We start from the raw sequence: 24,187 nt of genomic DNA, 5'->3' as shown, positions 1-24,187 counted from the left end.
TCGATGTCAATATCCTGGTTGGATATTATACTGTAGTTTTGCAAAATGTTACCATTAGGGGAAACTAGGCAAAGTGCACAAGAAATCTCTCTGTATTATTTCTGACAACTGGATATGAGTCTATAATTATCTCAATAAAAACCTAAAATTTGAAAAGGAAGATGAAAATGAATGCAATCAGAACAAACTTCACAGAGGAAAATGCTTATACAAACAAAATGCAGAAAACAAACTAAATCATGATGTAAAAATAAAGATGAATAAGGAGGATACAATTTGAGGGGGAAAAAAACCCATACATGATGTGACATAATTTGTATAAAGCATGCAGCAGAAAAATGGCTACATATATATTTAATAAAATGTTTACATTTGGATGACAGATCTGTTGGTGATGATCACTTCTGTCTGCCTTTTGGTACTTTTCTTGGTTTAACATGCATTGTTTTCATAATTGGAGGTTTCTGTTTGTTTGTTTAAAGAAAGAAACATACACAAGAACCACAGCAAACTGGCATGTCTGTTCAACAGATGAGTCTGTATTTGGTGACTTATCCTTCCTTTATTAAACCATAAAATTGCTTTATAAATGATCAATTATGGCAAAAAGAAAACAAAGATACAACACCAAACAAAATGAAATAAAAAATAGGGCTTTTCCAAATCTACTAACCGCTAAGGATACATTCCCTGGCCTCAATTTAAAAGATAAAAATGAGAAAGCTTGCTGATATCTTAGGAGTGAGTGGAAAGCAAATTAAGTTTGAATTGTTGTCAACAGTGTTATAAACGGGTCCCAATGCTGTATATAAGAGCTCTCACAATTTAATGGCTATTAGGTAGGACCGTACAGAGGCTTCCTCAGTAACAAAGTAAAGTATAAACATGTATTTTGCATAGCAAAAGTCATACAATCCTAGTTTTTCATTCCAACCCTCATCTGCTCACTACCCCTTGCCACTTATATAATACCTATGTAACCTGGTGCAAACAGCCTAGCCTAGGTCTGAGTTTCTTTATCTGTAAGATGTGCCGATAACATCTACTTCACAGGGTTATATTCATTCAATTCCACAAATACTAACTGAGAATCTACTTTTTGTACCAGAGATACAGTGATCGGAAAGATGACCATTCAATTTGTGAGAATTCAGCAAGACAAAGCCTGAGAAATTAGATAGAGAGATGATCCTCAACTGATGATAAGGTTATGTCTTCCAGTCCTACGAGGAGTTCTCTGTCTCATGCCACACACCACGGAAAGGGAAATTCTAGCCCTCTCTTGTTACTCTCAGCTTCAGTTCTAAACATCTTGCCCTACTCTATTCCTTGTAGTGGTACTTCCTCCCATTACTATGTTCCTAACCTGTAACTTGTCCATTTGCCTATGTTGGCCTACTCTGATATTAAGGACTTAATGTGTTCCTCTGACTACAACCATTTGAATTACCCCTATCTCAAACATCCTTCTCAATTCAACTCAGCTTCTGGAATCAAAAAGTCAAATGCTCTCCATGTCCCCTTTTAGTTTTGCTGAACTGCAAACTGTTTTGCATATGATTATGCAAATGCAGATATGATTCAAAGGGAGGGTCCTTTTCCATGAGAAGTAGATTATGGACATTGGCAGTCTGCGCAAATCAGTTGTCTTCACATATTGTGAGACATATAAAATTGAACATACACAAAGCAGACATTTTTATTCTCTTCAATTAGATGGTCATATAAAACCCATAGGAAGAAAGTGTTACTTAGTTGCTCTGCAAGCATAGTTAACTTGGATATTTAAGAAAAGGCCTTAGCTTTACAGTAAATATTTGGCAAATGAATGCTCATTTATATATTTAGTTTCACACAAATATTTAAGGTATGCATATATATTTTATGATCTCCACTTGAATATATGAGTACCTGACTCAGGTGGTAGTTAGAAGGCTTTTATTGTAACACATTCAATTTGATAAAGGTCTTAAGAGACATATAGTTTATAGTGCTATAAGAAGAGAGAAGTTAACCTGAGATCAGGAAGGTGACAAGGTGGCACACGAGAAAGGATCTGAGGGAAGAGTAACATTTGGACATGTAGAGGTAAGGGAAAAAAGAGAAGATTGGGTAGAGACGAGGGGAGTCAACAGAGGGATGCTGAGTAGTAGTTTGTGGCTCATGAAGGTGAACTGTGGTTGAAGTGGTAAATGAAGTGTGTTGGGGCCAGAACATGAGGACAACTACACACTTGGGAACACTGTGTATAATCTAAACGTTGAAAATATTGACGCCAGTTCCTCTGAGTTTTAGCTACAATTAAATCCTAGTGGTCAGCAGGGAATATGGAGCAAAACAAATGATCAATATACATTTCTTGCAAAATAGTACAATACAAATGATAATGTTATCTACTTATTTTCTCAAAGATATCTTTGGCTGAATGTATGTGCATACTATAGCTAATATTGTTCATTAAGAGTTAGAAAAGTTAACCTTAAGTAGAAGAAACAACTATGTCATAAATCTAACAAATTATCTGAAAAAAATTAGAGAAGGAAGTATTGCCCTAACATCACAGATCACAAAAGATGAAACAAATGGGTCTCAGAGGCTTACTGAAGTTGTGAGAACATGTGATTAGTATGAATATTACGGAAATTTGAATTCTCCAAAATACTTGAAAATAAGGTACCTGGCTTACCATGAATGTGGACCTAGAAAAGAATCAAATTCTTTTTGCTAGAAAGTAGGATAGTACCTATAAACTATATATGTTCCCAGCATCTAAATACATTTCATAAAAGTATGAAGAGTACAGAGAACTCATGTAAGTCTCCAGATAGTTACAATGGGAAATTACTATAGAATACATTTTAATGTGAAAATTACAGGTAGTTATCAAATGCTTCAACATATCTCACTACAGGAATTATAAACGATAACAGGTAAATTTGATTAATACATGGCTTTCAAAAAGTGATGATAAAGTCAAAATAATACAGAAAAACGTTTATTTTGGAGACATTACTGACCTTTTTGAGGGTTGATTTTTTCCTCTTCCATAGGAGAGAGATAACAAATACTTATATGATGATTGTGAATATTAAATAAAATAATGAGAATAAAGTAGCTGGAAAATATTGGTGCATAGTAGGCACACAAGAAAGGATAGGTATTACTTATATTATCATCCACATAATGTATCAAATAGTAAAAACAGAAAGCTGGATTTTTTTTTTTGTTTTTCGAGACAGGGTCTCACTCACTCTGTTACTCAAGCTGGAGTGCTGTAGCATGAATCAGGGCTCACTGTAGCCTAAACCTCCTGGGCTCAAGTGACCCTCCCGCCTCAGCCTCCTAAGTAGTTGAGACCACAGTCACATGCTACCGTGCCCAGCTTATTTATTTATTTATTTATTTTTGAGACGGAATCTTGCTCTGTCGCCCAGGCTGGAGGGCACGTGGGGAGATCTCAGTTCACTGCAAGCTCTGCCTCACAGGTTCAAGCAATTCTCTGACACAGCCTCCCGAGTAGCTGGGATTACAAGCGCCCACCACCACGCCCGGCTAGTTTTTGTATTTTTAGTAGTGGTGGGATTTCACCATCTTGGCCAGGCTGGTCTTGAACTCCTGACCTCATGATCTATCTGCCTTGGCCCCCCAAAGTGCTGGGATTACAGGCATGAGCCACCGCGCCTGGCCTTTATGTTTTTATTGTAGAGATGGGGTCTCCTTATATAGATCAGGCTGGTCTTGAACTCCTGGGCTCAAGTAATCCTCCTGCCTTGGCCTCCCAGAGTTCTGGGATTATAAGCATGAGCCACTGTGCGTGGCCAAAAGCTGGTTATTTGCTGATTCCTTCTACTAAGAATTATGTCTATAGACTAGACAGGACAGGACAGGAAAACAGGGAAATATGTCTGTTTTAGGAAAATAAAACTGTAGGTTGATTTTCATCTCTTTTTAAAATCTCATTTACTTGTGCAATAAATATGGTATTTCAAATGACTCTTAAGCATGCCTTCCACAGATTAGTGAAAATAAACAAAATAAATTGCTATTTTTAAAATTATGTTTTCTTTTTCTTTGTCCTTTTCCCTAGTGAAGAAAAAAGTAACATATACCTCTTTTAACATCCCCACCCCTTCCACAGTGAGTGCCAAACAAAATCCTGGAGGTGAAAATGTCCAATAGTTTACACCTATAATAATTAGTGATTATTTTACACCTATAATAGTTTACGCCTATAATAGTGATTATTTCATATCGACACCACTGACAAAACATCCTAGGATTTTAAAGAACAAAATTCAAATGTGACTCAAACATAAGAATATTATTTTCCCTTTTGTCTCTGAAAGCACTGTTTCTTTCCTCATTGAATTAGGTGACTTTAGCCCTTGTTGTGTAGGTCAATTTGTCAAGCAGCTGCAGCCTTCTTATCAGACAGAGTCACTGTCCTTGAAAAAGTGAACTAAGTCACCTATTATCAGTAGAAGACAGTCTTAACCTCAAATTTCTCTATGGCTCCTGGAAGTGAACATAAATATCTTAAATTAAGGTACTTTTGAAATATGCATCTTCCTATAGGTATTGATAGTTGCTTATTTTATCTTTAGAAATTTACAAATATGATGTAGTTATTATTATTATTTTTTTTTTTGAGACGGAGTCTCACGCTGTTGCCCAGGCTGGAGTGCAGTGGCGCGATCTCGGCTCACTGCAAGCTCCGCCTCCTGGGTTCACGCCATTCTCCTGCCTCAGCCTCCTGAGTAGCTAGGACTACAGGCGCCCGCCACCGCGCCCGGCTAATTTTTTGTATTTTTAGTAGAGACGGGGTTTCACTGTGGTCTCGATCTCCTGACCTTGTGATCCGCCCGCCTCGGCCTCCCAAAGTGCTGGGATTACAGGCTTGAGCCACCGCGCCCGGCTGATGTAGTTATTAATACACTTAAAAGTACTTTATAAATAGAAAAGATTTACAAACATGAGGATTATTCCTGGCAGTAGTGACAGTAACCACCATATTCTTTTTAAAAATGTTTTTTACTACTATTTTATTACTCTGGGTAACTCACAGAACAGTAACCACCGTACTCTTATCTTCCGTAAGAATTCGTAGGCTCTTAGCCTGCTCCTAAGAGACTCATATAATGACACTTGACTTGAAGTTGCAAAATAACTGTGCAGTACCTTTCATGAACACAATAAAGTCACACTGAGATGTTGTTGTATGCAGGGCTTCAAAAACAGAACAAACAAAAATCCTCAGCTTCAACAGATATACAGAAATATCAAAAGGTGACAGAGTTAACCAGACCTCTGCCTATTAAAGCCACTCCTTTGATAAGGTTTCAGGTGGCCAATACTGCCTGTTGTGTCTACTGGATTGAACTAATATCCCCGGAAGGGAATTTTGAGAAGACCAAAACCAGTCATAAGCTGTTGACTACCAACATTCCCCACCAATCCAAGCAATTCCTAGACCAGTGCCTGGCACACAGCAAGTACTTAATAAACAATATTATGACTGTTAGTTATTTTTATTAAATATAGTCTGAATTATTGCTATTAGATAGGAAAATATAAATATAATATATTCTATTTTTGTCAATTTCTGGATATTTATGGATTTTATTAAAGAGAAAATATCAAAGTACGGAAAATAACTAAAGTTTAAACATTAAAAGTAAGGGTGCTATTTTCTGCTTATTCTCCCTTTTCTATAGAACTAAAAAACAGATGCAGATCTGGCAATAATGTTCTAAATACTTGACCTTGCACAGCTCATATAAGGCAAAATGTGATCATGGTATCTCCCCTGCCAGGTAAGGAGTAGGAAAATGAGTGCCTGTTTATAAACTGCTTAAGAATAAATGGTTTTCAATTGCCACAGAAAGTCTCTCCTAGGGCACTGCAAACACACCCTTGGGATGGGGAGAAATCCAATTAAAGAACAGGAATGCAGGCTCCCAAGGAGTTTCTGCACATCTGTGGGTATGGAAACATATCTAAACACATAGAGGCCAACAACTGCAATTCTGAACCACGCTTTACAGCACCCTCCTTATTTTATTATACCTGTAAACATGGAAATTACACAATGAAACATGCCGTAATCACTCTCCATAAGTGCTGCTGTCACTTCAATATGTAATACATATTTTTACATAAATATATTTTATGAAACACTTAAAAACATATGATAAGGGGAAATATTTTGTGTTAAAATACGAAGAGGAAAGATTTTGCCTTATAAATTTTTTCTCTAGGACAAATGATCAATCATATAGTACCATGTGACCCCCTATAAATACCTGTGTGTCTGTTTATTTATTTATTTATTTATTTTGAAATGGAGTTTCGCTCTTGTTGCCCAGGCTGGAGTGCAGTGGCACGATCTCAGCTCACTGCAAGCTCTGCCTCCCAGGTTCAAGCGATCCTCCTGCCTCAGCCTCCCGAGTAGCTGGGATTACAGCCACCTGTTACCACGCTGGGCTAATTTTGCATTTTTAGTAGAGATGTGTTTCTCCATGTTGGTCAGGCTGCTCTCACACTCCCGACCTCAGGTGATCCGCTTGCCTCAGCCTCCCAAAGTACTGGGATTATAGGCATGAGCTACTGCACCCAGCCATGTGTTTTCATTTTAAACAGCTGCTATTGAAGCTAAGGCCATCCTTTGGTTTGAGTTAAATTTGATGAAGTTTTAATCAAATAATTTACACAGCTGAAAATTTTTTCACTGTAGTATATTATTCTGACTCAGAATATTGGCCCTGTCACTTAATAGCTGTATAATCACATAAAAATACCTCTCTTATCCTCAGTGCTTTCACATGTAAAAATAAGGTAATAATACCTAACTAGCAATATCAGATTACTTTGAGAATAATATAGTATAGCATAACATATGACATAATATACAGACATACACATACAGCTTTATATGTATCTAAAACTGAGTTAACACTGAGCCTTTATGGTAGCTACTAGTATGGATAGTTCACAGTTATATATAATTCTGCCATATTTTAGCATTGAGGTATTATACAAATTTCTTAACCACTTTGAGCCTATTTCCTTATGTGATGGAGTGATGAGATTGCCTCTGTTACAGGGTTATTACAATGTTTAGATGAAATGATACACATAGGAAGGCTAATGTGAAGTCCATGGAGGGCCCTCAAAACATGCAGCACGTAGCATCTTCACAGCTTAAAGGAAAAGAGATTTCTGTTGTTACTTCTAGAGTTTTAATTTTGACTCTAAGTTAGAAATTATTCAGAGAGACTTTAGGGTAACAGAAGAAACTGGCAACCAATGAATTATGTCTACCTATATATTCTCCAAATATAAAATAGAATGACAAGAACAAATAAAACTACACAAAACCCACACATTCAGCACAATTATAGACCAAGCATGTCCAAACTTCAAAATACCGTAAGGAATATGGAAAAAAGCACTAAATCCCAGAGAATGATCTCACATTCCATGTTAATATTTCACATATTCAAAAAAAGAATACCTGAAACCTAACTGTACTAATAAGTGGATGAGATAATCATACTAAAGGTGGCATGTCTGTGTGTGTGTGTTTGTGTGTGTGTGTGTGAGCGGGGAAGAGGAAGGAATTAAGTGACTTTGAAAAATATAAACCAGATAAGCCAGGTGCAGTGGCTCATGTCTATAACACATCCAGCACTTTGGGAGGTTGGGGCAGCAGGACTGCTTAAACTCAGGAGTTTGAGTCCAGCCTGGGTAACATAGTGAGACTCCATGTCTACAAAAAACAGACAATTAGCCAGGCATCATAGTGCATGCCTGTGGTCCCAGTGACTTGGAAGGCTGAGGGAAGAGGATCCTTGAGTCAGGAGGATGGGGCTGCAGTGAGCCACAACTGGTCAACTGCACTCCAGCCTGGGCAACAGGGTGAGACACTTTCAAAAAAGAAAAAGAAAAAGAAAAGAAAAGAATTATTAGTACTCTTACTTGAAGTCTAAAGATAAAAAGAGCTCTACAAAAATATTGTATTCTACCCAGTAATTTCAAAATTTATATGTACTCCAGGATTGAGCAAATATATAAATATATTATGGATAATGACACTCAAGTTTCCTATTGACAGAGAGAGGAGTTTACAAATAAGAAAAGGGAGAAGGTTAGAATAAACTCTGTGGGACGGGGTTGGCATTAGAAGTAGCAATATGAAATTACAGAATAAGATATAAATAGAATAAAACAATAAGTTAAAAAGCCGGGGAATGAAGTTAAGCTGCAGAGTTTTTATCAATTTTCATTTTGCTTGTTTGTTTATGCAAATAATATTAACTTATTATAAGCTTAAAATAATGAGTTATAACACAGTATTTGTAAGACACACAGATAACCTCAAATCAAAAAACATACAACAGATACACAAAAATAAAATGCAAGAAATTAAATCATACCATAAGAGAAAATCACCTTCACTAAAAGGCAGACAGGAAAGAAGAAAAGAAGGAAGAGAAGACAGCAACAACAACAAAACAGCAGGAGTAAGTCCTTACTTATCGATAATAACCTTGAATGGAAATGGACTAAATTCTCCAATCAAAAGACAGAGTGGTCGATAAAAAAAAAGACCCAATGATCTTTTGCCAGAAACACGCTTCACCGATAAAGACAACATACGCTCAGAATAAAGGGGAAAAAAGAGATATTCCATGCCAATGGAAACCAGAAGAGCAGGAGTTGGATTGGCTCTGTGTCCCCACTCAAATTGCATCTCAAATTATAATCCCCACATTTTGGGGGAATGGCCTGGTGGGAGGTGACTGAGTCATGGGGGCGGACTTCCCCTTTGCTGTTTTTGTCATAGAGTTCTCACGAGATCTGGTTGTTCGATAAGTGTCTGGCACTTTCCACCCCCTCTCTCTCCTGCTGCCTTCTGAAGATGCTGCTTCTCCTTTACCTTCTGTCATGATTATAAGTTTCCGCCATGTGGAACTGTGAATCAATTAAACTTCTTTTCTTTGTAAATTACCCAGTCTCAGGTAGGTTTTTATAGCGTGTGAAAAAGGACTAATATAGAAAATCAGTACTGAGATAGTGGGGCACTGATATAAAGATACCTGAAAATGTGGAAGCAACATTGGAACTGGGCTGGAACAGTTTGGGTTCAGAAGAAAACAGGAAGATGTGGGAAGTATGAAACTTCCTAGAGACTTTAATGGTTTTGACCAAAATGCTGATACTGATATGGACAATGAAATCCAGGCTGAGGTGGTCTCAGATGGAAATGAGGAAGTTATTGGGAACTGGAATAAACGTCACTCTTGCTATGCTTTAGAGATGTGTGGAACTCTGAACTTGAAAAAGATAATTTAGGGAATCTGGCAGAAATTTATAAGCAGTAAGTGTCCAAGATGTGACCTCGTTTTTTCTAAAAGTGTACAATCATATGCACAAAGACAGAGATGGAACATACGTTTAACAGGGAAACAGAGCATAAAAGTTTGGAAAATTTGCAGCCTAACCAGGTGGTAGAAAAACAAAAACAGAAACAAAACAAAATGTTATCTGAGGAGAAATTCAAGTCAGCTGCAGAAACTTGCATAAGAGAAGTCAAATATTAATAGCCAAGACAATGGGCAAAATGTCTCCAGGGCATGTCAGAGATCTTCATGGGAGCCCCTCCAATCACAGGCCCAGAGGCCCTAGGAGGGAAAAATGGTTCCACGGGCCAGGCCCAGGACCCCACTGCTCCTTGGACATGGTACCCTGCATTCCAGCCACTCCAGCTCCAGCTGTGGCTAAAAGGGGCCAATGCAGAGCTCAGGCCATTGCTTCAGCCAAGCCTGAAGCCTTGGTGGCTTCTACATGATGCTGGGCCTGCAGGTGTACAGAAGACACAAGTTGAGTTTTGGGAGCCTTTACCTAGATTTCAGAGGATATACGGAAATGCCTGGAGGTCCAGGCAAAAGTGTGCTACAGGGGTACAGCCCTCATGGAGAACCTCTACTAGGGTGATGCAGAGGGGAAATGTGGGGTTGGAGCTCCCACACAGAGTCCCCACTGGGGTACTGCCTCTAGTGGAGCTTTGAGACGAGGGACACCATCCTCCAGACCCCAGAATGGTAGATTCGCCTACAGCTTGCACTGTGCACCTGGAAAAGTTACAGGCAATCAATGCCAGCCTGTGAAAGCAGTCATGGAGGCTGTACCCTGCAGAGCCACAGGAGCAGAGCTGCCCATGGCTTGGGAGCCCACATCTTGCATGACTGAGCCCTGGGTATGAGACATGGAGTCAAAGAAGATTATTTTGGAGCTTTAAAATTTAATGACTGCCCGGTTGGGTTTCGAACTTGCATGGGGCCTGTAGCTCCTTTGTTTTGGTCAATTTCTCCCATTTGGAATTAGAGCATTTACCAATGTCTGTACTCCCACTGTATCTTCAAAGTAACTAATTTGTTTTTGATTTTACAGGCTCGTAAGTGAAAAGGACTCATCTTGTCTCAGTCTCATTGAGCCTCTGAGCTTGTGCTTTTCAGTTAAGGCTGGAATGAGTTAAGACTTTAGGGGACTACTGGGAAGGCATATTGGTTTTGAAAAGTGAAAGACGTAAGAGATTTGGGAGGGGCTGGGATGGAATTACATGGTTTGGCTCTGTGTCCCCACCCAAATTGCAACTCAAATTGTAATCCTCATCTGTTGGAGGAGTGGCTTGGTGGCAGGTGTTTGAATCATGGGGGTGAACTTCCCCGTTGCTGTTCTTGTGATAGAGTTCTCATGAGATCTGGTTGTTTGATAAATGTCTGGTCCTTCCCTCCTTCTCTCTCCTGCCACCTTTTGAAGAAGGTGCTTGCTCTCCATTCGCTGTCATCATTGTAAGTTTCCTGGGGCCTCCCCAGCCATGCAGAACTGTGAGTTAATTAAACCTCTTTTCTTTATAAATTACCCAGTCTCAGGTAGTTCTTTACAGCAGTGTGAAAATGGACTAATACAGTAACTAAGACAAAATTGATTTCAAGACAAAAACTGTAAAAAGAAACAAAGAAGATCACTATATAATGATAAAGCAAGAGGATATAAACAGCAAGAGGATATAACAGTTGTAAATATATATGCACCCAATGCTGGAGCACCCAGATACATAAAGCAAATATTGTTAGAGCTAAAGAAAGACATAGGCCTTGTATTAGTTCATGTTCACTCTGCTGATAAAGACATACCCATGACTGAATAATTTATAATGAAAAAGAGGTTTAATGGACTCAGTTCCACACGGTTGGGAAGGCCTCACAATCATAGTGGAAGGTGAAAGGCATGTCTTACATGGCGGCAGGCAAGAAAGAAGGAAAAACTAAGTGGAAGGGGAAACACCTTATAAAAAGACCAGATCTTGTGAGATTTATTCACTACCACGAGAACAGTATGGGGGAAAGTGTCCCCATGATTCAATTATCTCCCACTGGGTCCGTCCCACAACAAGATGAGATTTGGTTGGGGACACAGCCAAACCATATCAGGCCCCAAAACAATAATAGCTGGAGACTTCAATACCCAACTTTCAGCATCAGACAGATTGCCCAGACAGAAAATCAACAACGAAACATTAGACTTAATCTGTACTATAGATCAAATGGATTGAATAGATATTTATAGAATATTTACCCCAACAGCTGGAGAATATACTTCTTTTCCTCAGCACATAGATCATTCTCAAGGACAGAGTGTATGATGGGTCACAAAACAAGTCTTAAAACATTTAAATAATGGAAATATTATCAAACAGTAGCCCAATGAAGAAATGAAGACGGAAACTGAAAAATTTCTTGAAACAAATGACAATGGAAACATAACATAACAAAACCTATAGGTCACTGTAAAAGCAGGACTAAGAAGGAAGTTTACAGCTATAAGTGGCTACATCAAAAAGGAAAAAAAAACTTCAAATAACCTAACAATGCATCTTAAAGAGCTAGAAAAGCAAGAACAAATCAAATCTATCTAAAATTAATAGGAAAAAAGATATAATAAAGATCAGAGCAGAAATAAATGAACTGGAAATGAAGAAAACAATGTAAAAGATCACTAAAACAAATCATTGGGGGTTTTTTTTTGTTTTTGTTTTGTTTTTTTTTAAAGATAAAACTAACAAATCTTTGGACAGATTAACTTGAAAACAAAAAGTGAGAGAAAACCCAAATAAAACCAAAGATGAAAAAGGAGACATTTCAATCAATACTGCAGAAACTCAAAGGACCATTAGTGGCTATAAGCAACTATATGACAGTAAGTTGGAAAATCTAGAGGAAACGGATAAATTCCTAGACCCATGCAACCTACCAAGAGTGAACCATGAAGAAATCTAAAACCTGAACAGATCAATAACAAGTAATGAGACAGAAGCCATAATAAGTCTCCGAGTAAAGAAAAACCTGGGACTGGATAGGATTGGTATTATAATTCTACCAAACATTTAAAGAAGAAGAATACCAATCCTATTCCAACTATTCCAGAGGAGGAAATGCTTCCAAACTAGTTCCACAAGGCCAGTATTACCCTGACACTAAACCCAGACAAAGACACATAAAAAAAGAAAACTACAGGCAAATATCATTGATAAATAAATACTGTTAAAATGTTCCTACTACTCAACTCCTCTCAAAAGGAATTCCTCTCAAAATATCAATGACATTTTTTAAATAAATAGAAAAAACAATCCTAAACTTTATATGAAGGTGCAAAGACCCAGAATAGCCAAAGCTCTGATGAACAAAAATAACAAAACTGGAGGAGTCATATTACCTGACTCTATATTATACTACGGAGCTATAGTAACCAAAATAGCAGGATAGTAGCATTAAAAGAGACACAAACATCAGTGGAACAGAATAGAGAACCCAGAGATAAATCCAGGCATCTACAGTAAACCCATTTTTGACAACGGTGCCAAGAACATACACTGGGGAAAGGACAGCCTCTTTAATAAATGGTGCTAGGAAAACCGGATATCCATATGCAAAAGAATAAAACTAGACCCCATCTCTCACCATATATAAAAATCAAATCAAAATGGATTAAAGACTTAACTCTAAGACCTCAAACAATGAAATTAGTAAAAGGAAACATTGAGGAAACTCTCCAGGACACTGGATGACTGGGCAAAGATTTCTTGAGTAAGCACAGGCAACCAAATCAAAAAATGGACAAATGGAATCACATCAAGTTAAAAGCTTCTGCACAGCAAAGGAAACAATCAACAAAGTGAAGAGACAATCCACAGAATGGGAAAAAATATTTGCAAACTACCCATCTGACCAGAATATATAAGGAGTTCAAACAACTATAGAAAAAAATTAATTATCTGGTTAAAAAATGGGCAAAAATCTGAATAGATATTTCTCAAAAGAAGACATATAAATGGCAAACGGGTACATGAAAAGGTGCTCAACAACACTGATTATCAAAGAAATGCAAATCAAAACTACAATGAGATATCATCTCACCCCAGTTAAAATGGCTTATATCCAAAAGACAGGCAAAAACCAATGCGGGCAAGAATATGGAGACAAAGGAACCCTCACGCACTATTGGTTAGAATATAAATTAGTACAAAAACTATGGAGAACAGTTTAGAAGTTCCTCACAAAACTAAAAATAGAGCTACCATATGATCCAGCAATCTCTTTGTTGGGTATATACCCCAAAGAAAAGAAATCAGCATATCAAAGAGATAGCTGCACTCCCATGTCTACTGCAACACTGTTCACAACAGCCAAAATTTGGAAGCTACGTAAGTGTCCATTAACAGATGAATGGATAAAGAAAGTGTGGTACATATACACAATGGAGTACTACTCAGCTATAAAAGAATGAGATCCTAAGATTTGCAACAATCAGATGGAACTGGAGGTCATAATGGTAAGCGAAATAAGCTAGGCACAGAAAGACAAACTTCACATGTTTTCACTTATTTGTGGGAGCTAAATATTAAAAGTATTGAACTCATGCAGATAGAGAATAGAAGGATGGTAATCAGAGGCTGAGGAGGTTGCAGGGGAAGTGGATGATTAATAGGTAAAAAAAAGAGTTACAAAGAATAAATAAGACTTACTATGTGCTAGCACAACAGGATGACTATAGTAAAAAAAAACTTAATTGTACATATAAAAATTACTTAAAGTATAACTTAGATTGTTTATAACTCAAAGGATAAATGCTTGAGGTGATACATGCCCCATTTATCTTGATGTGATTTTTATGCACTGCATGGCTGTATCAAGATATCTCATGTAACCCAAAAATATATACACCTACTATGTACCCACAAACATTTTTAAAAAAAAGATAAAAAATAAAGACATGCAACGTGCAAGCTATATTAAATGTGGACCAGAAAGAAGACACTAGTGGGACAATGAATAGTATTTGAATTATGTGTAAATTAGATGATAGTATTGAAAGAATGTAGCTTTGTTATCTGAGATATTAATATTTAATGAATCTGAGTAAAAAGTATACAGAATACTTTGCATAATTTATGCAACTTTTTTGTAAACCTCAAATTTCCAAATAAAAAGTTATCCCCAGTTATTCTATTTCCTCTACCAGTGCCCAACATTCACATACTTTCATTTATCCTGACAATTTTTTTTCCTTTTCCTTCGACGTTTTTCTCACTTATCCATAGGAGGATTGAAGAGAAGATATTGTTGTGCAACATGTTAACTAAAGATCATCACTGCTGAGATCATTACACCTCTAAGCAGAAGGCACTCGGACATGATTAGCCCATTACAAAGCACAACTGAGACTTGACCTGAGCCTAGTAAAAGGGTACCCAGAGATGGTGTTAGAGCAGACCTCATCCAGTGACATTTGCTAAACTCAAGTTTACTTCCTAGGAAGTGGTCACTGTTAACTAGGACACAGTAAGGCTATGAAGAAAGGATGCTTGTGTGAAGGGGATAAACAGAGCCTCCCTATATCTCCACTTCCATCTTCCAAAAAGCATTGTTCAGAATTAAAACATACTAATGACTTCCCTGAAATTAGTGTCATTTGCCACAAAACCGGATTCTCCTCCTGCATGTGCTAATAAGTTGAGCAGCACCACTTCCTCCTGGTAACTTAAGCAAAAAACAGAGGCAAAATAAGCTCTTTTCTAAGCCCCCATATCTAAGCAGACACCAAGTCCATGGATACTAACGCTTTAAACTTTCTTTTCTACCCTCTTGTTTGTTCGCAGCTAGTACCAAGTTCAGGGCCAGTCCAGGCAATAAGACCACTGCTTTTGTCTTCCAACTGGCATCCCTCCAGCCAGACCTCTCCAGTCCATTGTTCATGCAGAGGTCAGAGGGTTTCTCCCTAAACACAGATCTGATCATGTTGCTTCCCTGGCCACACCTTTCTGTGTTGCCTGAGCAGCACAGAAGTCAAACCTGAGCATGATACTTGTGCCTCGCCCCAGATCTGGTCTGCTTCCTTCCACTTTTTTTTCTTGGTGGCTGTTGTCTTCACACCGTACATCAGCTGGGCTAAACTCAGTTTAAGTATCACCCCTTCAGAGCAGTGAGCCTTTGCTCACTGCTTCCAGACAGTGGCTGCGTGCCCTCCTTTGACCCCTGTGTACTGTGCAGACTTTTATCACAGTGTCTGATACGGTTTGGCTGTGTCCCCACCCAAATCTCATCTTGAATTGTAGTTCCCATAATCCCCACGTGTGGTGGGAGGGACCTGGTGGGAGGTAACTGAAGCATGTGGGGAGTTTCCCCTATGCTATTCTCGTGATAGTAAGTTCCCACGAGATCTGATGGTTTCATAGGGACTTCCTCCTTCGCTCAGTTCTCATTCTTCTCTTTCCTACTGCCATCTGAAGAAGGACCTGTTTGCTTCCCCTTCTGCCATGATTATAAGTTTCCTGAGGCCTCCCCAGCCCTGCAGAATTGTGAGTCAATTAAACCTCTTTCCTTTATAAACTACCCAGTTGTAGGCAGCTCTTTATAGCAGCATGAGAACAAACCAATATAGTATCTAAACCCTTTAGGGTATCTACTTCTTTCTTGATAGATCTATGTTCTCCACTGGTGTAGAGGTCCTTCACCAATTAGGTCCATTTACTGGGACCAGAATTAGAGCTTTATAGGTAGTAGCCTATTTAATTCTTACAACAATTGTATTGTATTATTATTTCCATTTTTTAGATAAGGAAATTGAGGTTATGAGAGATTTACTAACTTTTCCAAGCTCACAGAGCTAGTGACTGGTGGCCAAAAAGCCCAAACATTTTATTACCAATTGCCTTGTGTATTTTTCTGTCTCTAGAGTGTAGTACAGTGCATGTCAAATGACATATGCTTGAAGAATATTTGGTGAATATTTCACATATATTGCCCTATTCAAACAACAGTTATTAGGCACAGCATTTTTCAATATTTGAATTAAGCAGCAGTTAACATACACAGTACTGACAAATGTAAAAGATAAAGCAATGTTTTGTATTCTCTTTCAAACTCCTGATTTCTCATCTCTAATCAAATTTAATCCATGTAAAGTCACAGTGGGAAGGGGAAAAGGCTATGCTTTATTTGGTCCAAGGCTATTCAAATATTAGTGCTGTATATTTCCCTGGCAAATAGGAAGAAGTGTAGTACAGGGCCAAGAATATAGGTTTTAGAATCAGACAGAACTGGGTTTGAGTTCCATGTATCACCTTAAATTGGTCATGTGACCTCATTTAAAACAGAGAGGCTGGTTAATCACTTTGCAACACAGTTTTAAAGATTAGCATGCACATAGTACACAATCCAGGGTTCCCTCTTTTGCCCCCAATGATGCCAATGGCCAGAGGGCAAATATTGAAAGGAAAGAACCCATTGTTCATAAGGAGAAACTCTCAACATCTCCAAGTATTTGCAGGACCAATTAAAATGGATGCTCTGTCAACTTTAATTATTTTAGGAAAAAGGACACAAGGAGTTATATCCTAACATTTCAAATCTCTTGCTCATATTGGGACAAACGTGCTGTGACATGAGAAGCAACTGGCTGGTCAGAAATCACTGTCAGCGAATTACGGCAAGCTAATAAAAATCAAACAAAAGTGCTTGGCCACTCTGTAAGGAGATCTTCCCATTATTCCAAGCAAATCATTTTGCTTGCATATCAGGGGGAAGCAGCATGGTCTAATCCTTCATCATTAATGGCAAGAACATCAGACTGAAAGTCAGGAGTCCTGGCCCTGCCATTTTAAGGGTGACCTTGGACAAGTTTTTAAAGATTTGATATTCATTTATTCAACAAATATTTATTGAGTGTGAGATCCCTGTTCTCATGGAATTTATATTCTAATGGAAGAAGAAAGAGTTCGTATAATAAATAGACAAACATAAGGACAGGCAGGAAGGAGTCAGCAGACACTGGTGAGTGATTTGTGGAGAATTAAGACAGCAATAAAACAGACCATGACTGAGGTGGTTAACTTAGGCTGTACCGTCATTGTAGAAAAGGAAACATTTAAGCGAAAATATGGGGAAGGCAGTACTCCTTTCTGGACTTCTGTATCTTTTTCTGTAAAATATGACTGCTGAACTGGGATGCTTCTGAAAGTCTCTTCTAGTTCTAGGAATCTGTGATTTCATGGCTATTGGGGATATGTGATATGGATGTGTGCACATATATTTTTAACTTCAAATATTATCCTATATTTGGTTAAGTAAATCATGACAGTGAGTCTTGGCTTTGAAGACATTTAAGGTAACAGTAAATTACTTGTAAGGATCTAAATGTAACTTGGCATACTGGACTTTTGTTGCTGTTCTCTGAGCTCTGAGAGGGAAGGGCATATTTTACTAAAAATTTGGAAATACAGTCAAACTGATTTCTGAAAAGAAGGGTTAATATGTCCTTGCACATTTCAAAGTAGGCAAAATACATGCATTTGTAATGAGGTTAGAAATTGTCTCAAACTAATTCTTCTGGTGATCACTTACAACCACAAATTCAGATATATTGAAATTTTAAAAGGTAAAACTAAGCCACATGTTCTTTTTTACATAAAAATGGGAAAAAAGTTTGAGGTGATAAGGTATGGGATTTTTTAAAAGGAAATAACCATATTTTGCCCCATATTTTTCACGCACCAGTTAGCTAGAAAATTACAAAAGCTGAAAAACTCAGATAAGCCATACCACGAGGATTAACACAACACATTCATCCCCTCCCCCCTGCCCCCATGTCCCTCTCTTTTTCCCTCCCACCCCAAGCTGGGGCATATTTCTGGAATGGAAATAAAAGCCTCTCAAACTGTTCAAAAATGAGGGTCTCTGAATTTTTAATTCTGTTAACTAATCATTAGAAAACTAGAAATTACTGTCTCTCTGAGAACCGGTGAGGTAGCAAGAACCAGAGACTGTGTTTAATTTTGCAGGAGCTGGCTGGTTTCCCAGCAACACACTGATTTGTGGGGCCACTACTTTGGGCACCTCGAGGATAATTAAATATCAAGTCTCTCTGAAGTATGCAAAGTCTGCCTAAGAGAGATAGCAGCCACACTGAAGGTACCAGTCCCACATTTTTTGGTAATTGAACATTGCAATATCATTATCTATTCTTATCCTTATGCTGTAAGAACTCGTCTCTATCCTTAATATCACCCAAAGTATCTCTGAGAATGAAGAAGGGGATAGAGAGAAAATGGAAAAAACGAGAGCGTATACAGTCAACCCTCGGGGATCTTCTAGGTATTTGGGATATGGAGATGAAGAGTGGAGTTTAATGTATGTGAGAGAAATGATGAGGGAAGCACAATATCCTCTATCTCCTCTAGTTCAAGCTTCCATTTTATATACTGAGCAGCCAAACACATAGATGAAGAATCTTCCCCCAAATTATAAAACTAGTGGTAGAGGGAGGATGGACACATACACAAGTATCTGTCCACTAGTGCCGTCATCTTTCTACTACTCTAGTGAAAGGTAACACAATTTTTGAAAAACAATAATTTAAGAGACAATTTAAACTACGGGCATAGTTTTGTAACATACCAGAAGTTGTTGGTGTTTCCATTCTAAACGCAATTTTTCTGCATTCATTCACCCAGTAACGAGAGGTTATTTACAATTATAAGTCATATTCTGCCATCAAAAGCACCTGTCCTTCAAAGTAGATTTCCATGAGTAATGCCAGACAGACACTTTTAATTTCTAAAGGAGGAGGGGGACACTCACTGATTTACTTCTTGGAGAAGACTCTAGATGAGTAGCATCATTAAGCCAGTGTGACTTTCTTATATGTACTACCAAATATTTAACAAATCCATATCATTACCTACCAAGAACAGGGAAAATGCTCTTACATAAAGGGAAAGCATAGAGGAGAGAAAATAAAAAGAATGAGGAGGATATGAGATGACTTGTATTAGAGTCATTCAGAGACTCTTAGGAGAGATTTCCTAGAGGGCCTGAAAAAGATCGCACCACCACAGAAGAAATATTGGCGAAGTGCAGTTACACGCGGATTTGGCAAATGAGACAAAATAGTTTGCACTCATAACAATAAAGTCAGGTCAGTTTAGAAAAGTGCTTGAGAAAAAAATCTTAATTACAAGCCAAATTTCCTTAAGTTCTGCTTTTGGAAAAAAGTTAAGCTATCAAGGAACTAAAATCTCAAAAAAATTCAGAAATCCTTGAACTCATATAAAAGTTACAACTTGTTTCTTGAGTAATTAGAACATTGAGAAAAGCTTAAAAGAAGAAATAGCAATGATACTTATTTATGAAGAGCTCGGGTTCAAATATCAAAGTGTATGTTCTAGTGTTTCAACATGTCAGATAATATGGACATTTTCCCCTTTTCCCAACTTGTACACTGTTTCCTAGTATCTTTAGAATATTAGGAATCTGACACAACATAAAGCAAGGCTCTAACCAGAGAAATCAGCCTCATTATCCTGACAGGAAGGTGAAACTGACTGAAGTTGAGAACTTGAAAAGTGAAGGTGTGAGGAAAGTACATAACTGTAGTCACGTTCATTTGCTTCAGGACCAGAATCAGAACCTAAAGTTCCACATAGCAAAACTAATGTGACCTATTTTAGGGTTTACCCCAGGGATGCCACATGAACCTTCGTGTTTGCTGAAAACAAGTACATCTCTAACTTCTATGCCCCGTACCTGGAACAGAGCTCACGGCCTATTGCCTTCATGTTCCTAGCCTGCTCTTTAAAAAAAACGGCAAGTGGCTTCCTCAAGTAATACAAGGCAAAATGTTGAGACTGAACATGTTAAGGTAACAGTGCTTCAGAGAGAGTATGATTCTGACATTTATGACTTTTTAACTACAATCCACTTCAGTGATTTGACAAGAGTAGAGAATCTTTGATAGGTCTATCTTTTTTGAATCTCAGTTTCTCTAACTCTGAAGAGCAAACAATAGTATTGACCTCTTCATCTCACAGAGGAAATAAGACTATATCTGATAATGATTACAAAGATATTCTGTGATGAGCCCCAAGATATTCTTAAAATCTGAATCATTTTTTAAAAGAAATTTATTGTTCTTTGGATGTGGTAATAACCATATAAATTATAAACCTGCTTTATAATTAGACAGTAGAATGAGTTGGAGTTAGACTTCTAGGAAACTCTTTTGCAATGGGGATTATCTGGGAAGTCCTAGTTGCTAACACTTATTGACATGATGGCCTAACCCTGCTCGCTAAAGCACGTGATTAAGGTTACTGACTCCTGGACCCTATGGCCTCAGGGTGCATCAATTTAGAATTTAAGCCAAACTTCAACAGCCACCATATTTCTTTGATTTAGGAATTAGTATTCTTATTTATTCAATCAATAAGGATTCAAACTCTGAGTATGTGCACAGGATACTTAGGGTCAAAAGATGGTAAATATATCCTCTAGGGCTTCAGTTTTCTTTTCTTTTTTTTTTTTTTTGAGACGGAGTCTCGCTCTGTCGCCCAGGCTGGAGTGCAGTGGCCACATCTCAGCTCACCGCAAGCTCCGCCTCCCGGGTTCACGCCATTCTCCTGCCTCAGCCTCCCGAGTAGCTGGGACTACAGGCGCCCGCCATCTCGCCCGGCTAGTTTTTTGTATTTTTTTTTTTAGTAGAGACAGGGTTTCACTGGGTTAGCCAGGATGGTCTCAATCTCCTGACCTCGTGATCCGCCCCTCTCGGCCTCCCAAAGTGCTGGGATTACAGGCTTGAGCCACCGCGCCCGGCCACGGGCTTCAGTTTTCATGGTGGTGGGAAAACAAAACTTTTAACAGTAATTAATAATGATAATAATTATAAATAATTAAGGCTCAAATATATGGAATTCAAGGTTCCATTAAGCTTGCAATGGTTAGAGAAGGTTCTAGAGAGAAGATGGATTGAGTGAGTCTTGAAGTACAGTATGAAGAAACTAAGATCTTGTGTCTCTGCTACATTACGTCCTTCTAAATATAGGGAGAAGGGACAGCATTTTAGTACCTGGGCAAAGCACGAAGGAAATGAATTAGCTAAACTGTTCACCATATTTCCATTCAGATCTGCATTTTTCCTGGGCAAGAGTAAGCCACCATAATTAACTGATACTGTGAACCATCCTATCTCCTATTAAGAGAAAAATAATGTACACGTGTTTCTACATGTAATCTACCATGCATACGCATGTTCAAGCATATGGAAAAATAAAAATTAACTTTGTTGCACATATTCAACTACTAAATAGCTGACTGATAAATATATTGGAAAGTCTGCATTACCAAGATTATCCAGTTGACAGCTGTTTAAAGAAATGAAGAACTGACCTCCAATTATTGTTTTTTTTTTCCTTTTGAGATGGAGTCTCACTCTGTTGCCCAGGCTGGAGTGCAGTGGTGCGATCTTGCCCATTGCAATCTCTGCCTCCCAGGTTTAAGTGATTCTCCTGCCTCAGCCTCCCGAGTAGCTAGGACTACAGGTACGTGCCACCACGCCCGACTAATTTTTGTAGTTTTAGTAGAGATGGGGTTTCGTCACGTGGGCCAGGCTGGTCTTGAACTCCTGGCCTCAGGTGATCCTCCTACCTTGGCCTCCCAAAATGCTGGGATGACAGGCATGAGCAACCGCATCTGGCCTAATTATTGTTAGTAAGAAAAATAATCATTCAGACACTCCCTTACCTGTTTCTGGGGCCAGGAGGCTTTGAGAATGGCTTCAGTTCTAAAGAAGACGAGGAGCTTGCTGTCCTCCTCAGTCAGGTGAAATGATTGCCCCAAAATCTGTAGCACGTGAATGCGGGGCCGCACCGGCCAGGCGTCATCAGCACAGAAAGGCCGCAGCCACTCCAGCAGGTCCTCAGGGGAAACCAGCTCCTCACTGCAGGGCAAAATCCAGAGGTATCTGTAAACTCCTAAGCCTTTTATTTTCCCCCTTCCAGTAATCAAATGTGGTCACTGACCTAACACTTATTTGTTGGATGACTTCATTTTTTTCCTCTTGAAAGGAAAAATTTTGGTTTTTAAATGGCTTACAGCAGGTATTTAAAACCTATGTAAAATGAATGTAATTTTTAAACAGTATCATATTAAAATGAGTTATATAAAGCAGATAAATATCCTTGGCTAGTTTGTTTCAAAATTTAGTAAGTAGTAAGGCTTATTTCTGTTAGTGATACCAATAGTGCAAGGCTGCATTGTAGTAATTTTATATATCTGATTACTCGTTGACAATAATTAAGCAAAGTAGGTATCGTAAGTTACTCTTTACAGCTGAACCAACAAAATTCAGGGAAGTGATATAACATACTCACACAAATGTATAGTAGTGTTGTATGACCCCAAAGCTCCAGTTCTTTCTACCATTTTCCCCAGATGATTAGAATTTCAATATGCCATTAGAGGATCAAATTTTATACTACTCTAAAAGTGAAGTATGAATGCTTGGTTATTATAGGACTGTGAAGTTTAAAATGATTCAGAAAAGGGGACAACAAAGTTTGTACAACATTCCATCTACTACTGGAATCTCTTTTCTTGTAACCCCAAATGAATATCTTATTTGATTATGTCAATGGATTATTTATCCATAACTCTTAAGGGGTTATCCATAGAGAAGACTCACTCCCACATGGGCCTGGAGATCCCATGCTAAAGCACTGAATTATACAGGTTTTGTTGTAGCCAGATCCTTATAAGGCTTTTAGCTATAAATCACCTAGACTGAGTCCCGGTCTAACTTAAATCAAATTCCATGCCCTAATAAGATTACAAGCCTTTTTTTTTTTTTTTTTTTTTTAACGTCTGAGAAGAATAAAATTCTGCAATGCCACTGAGTATGTCTTTCAGTATGTATTATTTCATATACTTGTCAAATATGATCTTATGGCAATTTAAAAGAATTATTTGTATTTAAGAATAAATGAAACTACAAAATTTTGTGGATAATTGGTTTAAGAATTTCGTAAATTCAGCAACTCGGTTGTTAATTTTACCTATAAGACTTTTAAATATTTATCAGAAATGGAAACAATTCAGGTGCAAAAATAGAATACTACACCTATTTCTGGTGAACTTTTTGCAAAGTAAACAGACAGTACAGTGTAATGAGTGTAATGCAAAGACCATTAAAAAAAAAATCTGATGGACCTAATTGAATCCTGGCTGCAGACTTTCCTAAGAACTCTAGATAAAATCACGAATATTATCCTTCCCAGGTTATAGTGACACGGATAAAGGTCCCAAGAGTGTGTCACCCGGAGTCTGTGAAACCAAGATAACATATACAAAGCACCTAGCAAATTATGTGGCACAGAGGAAGTACTTAATAAATAGTAACCATCATTGTCATAATAACGATCATCACCATAATTATCAGCATCATCAAAGCGCTATAGTTTGTGCTTAATGATACAGAGATAAAAATTATATGGTCTCTGCCTTCAAAGAAATAATAATACCATGGAACAGCAAGACTTTACAAGTGACTATTATCCAAATTACTAATATAAATGTGAACAACTCTTCTGGATGAAGAGTGAATAGAACCAGGAAAGGCTTCAGAGAGGACATGGCATCTGAACAGGAGCACAAAGGATAATTAGAATGTATATAAATGGAAGTGTGGGAAAATATAATCCAGACAGAGAACAGCAAGAAAAAAACAGCAAAAGATTTCAAAGGACAAAGAATGTTCCGGGAGAGATTAAAGCACAGATGTGTGGGTGGTAAATTAG

The 24,187-nt window shown here is 38.0% G+C and overlaps 1 protein-coding gene across 2 annotated transcripts in view; it reads right to left on the bottom strand.

Annotated features, from left to right (window-relative positions):
• NBAS (NBAS subunit of NRZ tethering complex) overlaps window positions 1-24,187 on the bottom strand; it is a 390,381-nt gene that overhangs the window by 29,415 nt on the left and 336,779 nt on the right. For both annotated transcript variants that reach the window (XM_015111744.3, XM_077960110.1), the window contains exon 48: window positions 22,137-22,332. In XM_015111744.3, the coding sequence (XP_014967230.3) occupies window positions 22,137-22,332 (196 nt within the window). The remainder of the gene's footprint in view (window positions 1-22,136; window positions 22,333-24,187) is intronic.

The sequence above is a fragment of the Macaca mulatta genome, chromosome 13, assembly GCF_049350105.2.
Source record: "Macaca mulatta isolate MMU2019108-1 chromosome 13, T2T-MMU8v2.0, whole genome shotgun sequence".
NCBI lineage: Eukaryota > Metazoa > Chordata > Mammalia > Primates > Cercopithecidae > Macaca > Macaca mulatta.
The sequence above is the reverse complement of the archived record's forward strand: the minus strand, read 5'-3'. Positions and strand labels throughout refer to the sequence as shown.